The sequence below is a fragment of the Propithecus coquereli genome, unplaced genomic scaffold (genome assembly GCF_000956105.1).
Source record: "Propithecus coquereli isolate 6110/MARCELLA unplaced genomic scaffold, Pcoq_1.0 Scaffold46, whole genome shotgun sequence".
Classification (NCBI taxonomy): Eukaryota; Metazoa; Chordata; class Mammalia; order Primates; family Indriidae; genus Propithecus; species Propithecus coquereli.
Window position 1 is genome coordinate 6,427,099 of NW_012150396.1, and position 3,853 is coordinate 6,430,951.

General features: G+C 36.6%; 1 protein-coding gene across 1 annotated transcript in view; it reads right to left on the reverse strand.

The window, feature by feature from the left end:
• AIMP1 (aminoacyl tRNA synthetase complex-interacting multifunctional protein 1) overlaps window positions 1-3,853 on the reverse strand; it is a 36,957-nt gene that overhangs the window by 12,176 nt on the left and 20,928 nt on the right. Inside the window, exon 5 of the mRNA XM_012655084.1 lies at window positions 1,733-1,901. Coding sequence (XP_012510538.1) covers window positions 1,733-1,901 — 169 coding nt within the window. The remainder of the gene's footprint in view (window positions 1-1,732; window positions 1,902-3,853) is intronic.

Consider the following 3,853-nt stretch of genomic DNA (forward strand, 5'->3'; position numbering starts at 1 on the left):
TTCTATAAAGGAATGAGAGCCATCATAGTAATAAAAGAACTATAAGGCTTCATTAATTACATAGTTCATATTAACTAATAGCAACCAATAATCAACAAACAAACAAACATGTTATGGTGGCTAGAGATTCATTCACGTCTATGGTTTGATCCTTCTACTAACTCCGTATAACATTAAGTTAGTAATGAAATTTTGTTGGGCCTCACTTTCTAAATTTGTAAAATAGTGGGCTAAACTAGATGATTTCTTCTCATTCTAAATAGTTAACTCTACAATTTAGATCTAAAAAGTAAACCTAAACAAAGTACTAAGTCTTAAGTATTTAAATAAAAAGGAAGGCAAATGTTAATCTGAAAAGGTAAATCAAGATTTATTTTTGTTGTTTTTCTCAATGCATTCTTAATCTTAAAAGAAAAAGTTCACTTTTCTTGCCTTTAGTGAATGAAAATTCTAAATAGAATTTCAGGTTAGTCGATTATACGTGGACAGCTTATCCCAAAGGGGTAGGTTTTGGGAAGTGTTTTGATATTGTGGGAGCAGAACGGTGATCATATGCTCTATGTAAAGGTATCAGGGTGTTTCTGAGAAATCTTTTGAGACTGCGATTTTCCTAAAACCTAATTTCCCTAAAGAGGTTCTTAGAGCACAGACCATCATGATTGCTCATCTAGAGGTTCAAGACATACATGAATTCAAAGTCATGGATACTTATAAAAAATAATTACCTGTGTTTTTCAGATTAGTCTATTTTCATTAGGAGGCTAGAGCTGAGTTTCAGAGAAATTAATCCATACTTTTATCCATGTTTTCTATCTTACCATCTTCCAACGTTAAAACTTTCATTAAACACAGTTAATATAGAATTAAAAAAAAAAACATGCCTACATAATCACATCAGCCTGGCTATTCCATTAAAACTCAGCTATTTCTGCAAATACGTCTCCAAATTAATTCTGACTTTTGAACCTAATTCTACTTGTTACCTTAATTTATTTCTGCTTTTCATATTAGTCTACTCAAATGAACATCCTTTAAACGCAGCCTTTTAATTTCTGTTTTTCCTGTTATAAGGTCCTCCCCCTTATATGAAAGAAATATTTATCCTACATCTGCCAAGCTTCCTTTCTCTTCTACTCCAAAGACCTATGTGAAGAAGGTTTTTCATGCATTATGAAGCTTCAACTGTCTCAGGAGCAATTTCACTAGAGAAATCAGGCAATACGAAATGAAACTTCCTTTTAGATTATTAAAATAACTGAATTTTAACTTAAGAGATTTTCTCTGTATCCTGAAGTCGAGTAAAAGCATATGCGAGTATTGTTAGATGGACTTTGCGAATTATAAATCTTCCCCATGTCTGAACTCTTTATCTCTTTGTCTCCCTGTGCTGCGGTCCGGGACGATGTACAGTGTAAATGGTTTCGCAGCACACTGATGTGTTCTTTATCCAGGTCACATTCTTCTGCCTTGCAAGTATTAATGTTAATATCAGCATATTACGTAAGACAAATCTCCTTCTGGTGTTTTATGTCATACATGCATTCACGAGGAGGGGGATGGTTAAATGACTGCTCAACGGAGTGCCAATCTCGAAAAACTCGATAATATTTAATAATGATCATTTAACATAAGTCTTGTGATTTAAACACAGGACTTTAATCTTTAAACATTACAAACGTCACTTTGAGAACTGATCCCCGAATTATTTAAGTAACTGCTAATAAATACTTACCAGGGAAAGCGTCGAAAGTAATTCTGTCTCCAGGAACAGATCCGTCAGGAGGAGCCAGTATTTCGACTTTCTCTGGTGAGCTGGCGCACATCACCATTGCTTGAGACAGCACTCCCCTCATCTTCGCAGGTTTCAGGTTGCAAAGTAAAATCACCATCCTGTTTTGCATCTGTGTGAAACATAAACTGTTGACTACATATATACTGAGACTCAGAATAATCCTATCTAGAATACATTAAGGTATATGTTAAACATCAAATGTTCTACTTTTGTGGATGTATCTTTGCCTCTGTGTGTCCAAAATCTTTTGCATATTTACACATGTGCATTTCTTTCCCCTACACATTTGGCATTTGGTCATTTTCAATGTTAAGCATGATTTAATTCCTAATTTAAAATAATCAATCATTTCAGAATTCAAGCATTATGCACACTGCAATTAACACATTTATTATAGAAGTGAAGAGAAATTTATTTAGTTTTCAAAAGTTGAAATGTCTTTTTTCCCCAGCTAGCAAAAATAAGAAATACAGTATCTTAAATTCTTCCAACAGATTCAAAATTAAATATAGGGAAAAAGGGCCTAAGACTCAAATTTCAAATTAAAAATGACCCTTTCTAAGGGGGTTTTCATGAATAATACTTCTCTTCAAACACTTCAGATAACTTGGAAATGTCACACATGAGACCTCTAAAAAGTTATAGCAAAAATGTATAAGAACAGCAACAAGGTTAGCTAGAAGCAATTCTTCAAGGATCTGATAATAATTGTGGCCCCCTTCCTTAGAAAAATATACAACCTGCAAAATTTGGCATGCAATTTTAAGGGCTAAGTGTCCCTGCTTTATAGAATTATAGAATGCTCACTAGTACTGTCTTAATGAGTTACATGCAGATGTTTATATAAATAGTTTTGCTTATGGCTACGAATGGCAGCTTGTGGAAGAGAAGAAATAGCCTCACGGTCTACAACTTATGAGTACAGAAAAGATGAAGCCCAAGTGAAGAGCTTTTCCAATTTGAGCTGGCTGGCTCAAGATCAGTTGTTCCTTCTCTCCAGTGTTCCTTAGGAGCCTAGCTTCACAAGGAATTATGAACGAGTCCTGGTCCTATGTGAGCATTACAAAGAAAAAAAGCACACATGTGCCGAGTCTCTCTCTTTTTCCACAGATAAGAGAAATGTCTTCACTGGTCTCCTTAATTCCATCTTCCTCCTAGCAACAGAGCAGTCAGAATGATGCTATTAAAATGTGAGGCAGACAATGTTACTACTTTGCTCAAAAATCCTGCAGTGGCTTTCATCGTACTCAGAATAAACACCAAACTCTTTACAACGATCCCTAAGACTCAGCGGCACTTGGCATCCTTATCTCTGATTTCATCTCCTATAACTTTCCCCTTATTTATCCTGCTCTCGTCACACTAGACTCTTGCTGTTCTTTGAACATCTCAGGCACACATCTGTCTCGGGGCTGCCAGAAATGCTCTTCAGCCGGATAGACATATGACTTGGTTTCTTCATTTTCTTAGACCTTTCTTTACTCAAATGTTACTTTCTTTATGAGGGCTTCTGTGGGCACTTTATATAAAACAGCAACATTATCCTGGCTTCAACACTTCCTGGATTCTTTCTCTATTTTTCTCTTGGTACTTATCACTATTTAATGTACTACACATTTACCTATATCTTGGTAATTTTCTGACTACTTCATAGGAATGAGAGCTTCATAAAGGCGGGCTCTTTTTTAACCTGTCTGTCATATGTCTATGTATCTATTTTAATTTGTTACACTATCCTTTGTCTAAATTAGTGCTTGGTACATTGCAGGTACCCAGTGAGTATCTGCACCTATGAATGTGAATGAGCGAACGCGGGGATCTGTCCAAGCTCACAGAGCCAAGAAGCAGCGGAGCGGCAATGAACGCAGAGGCAGCGCTATCTCAGTGCCGAAGTCCACACTTTCCTGCGGTATCTCTGAAGCACCACGGGGCACAGGAAATAGGTAGAGGATTCAAATTACTACAGAAGACATCTAGAAAGCGTGAATTAAAAACTATTATTGGGGCCGGGCGCGGTGGCTCACGCCTGTAATCCTAGCACTCTGGGAGGCCGAGGCAGGC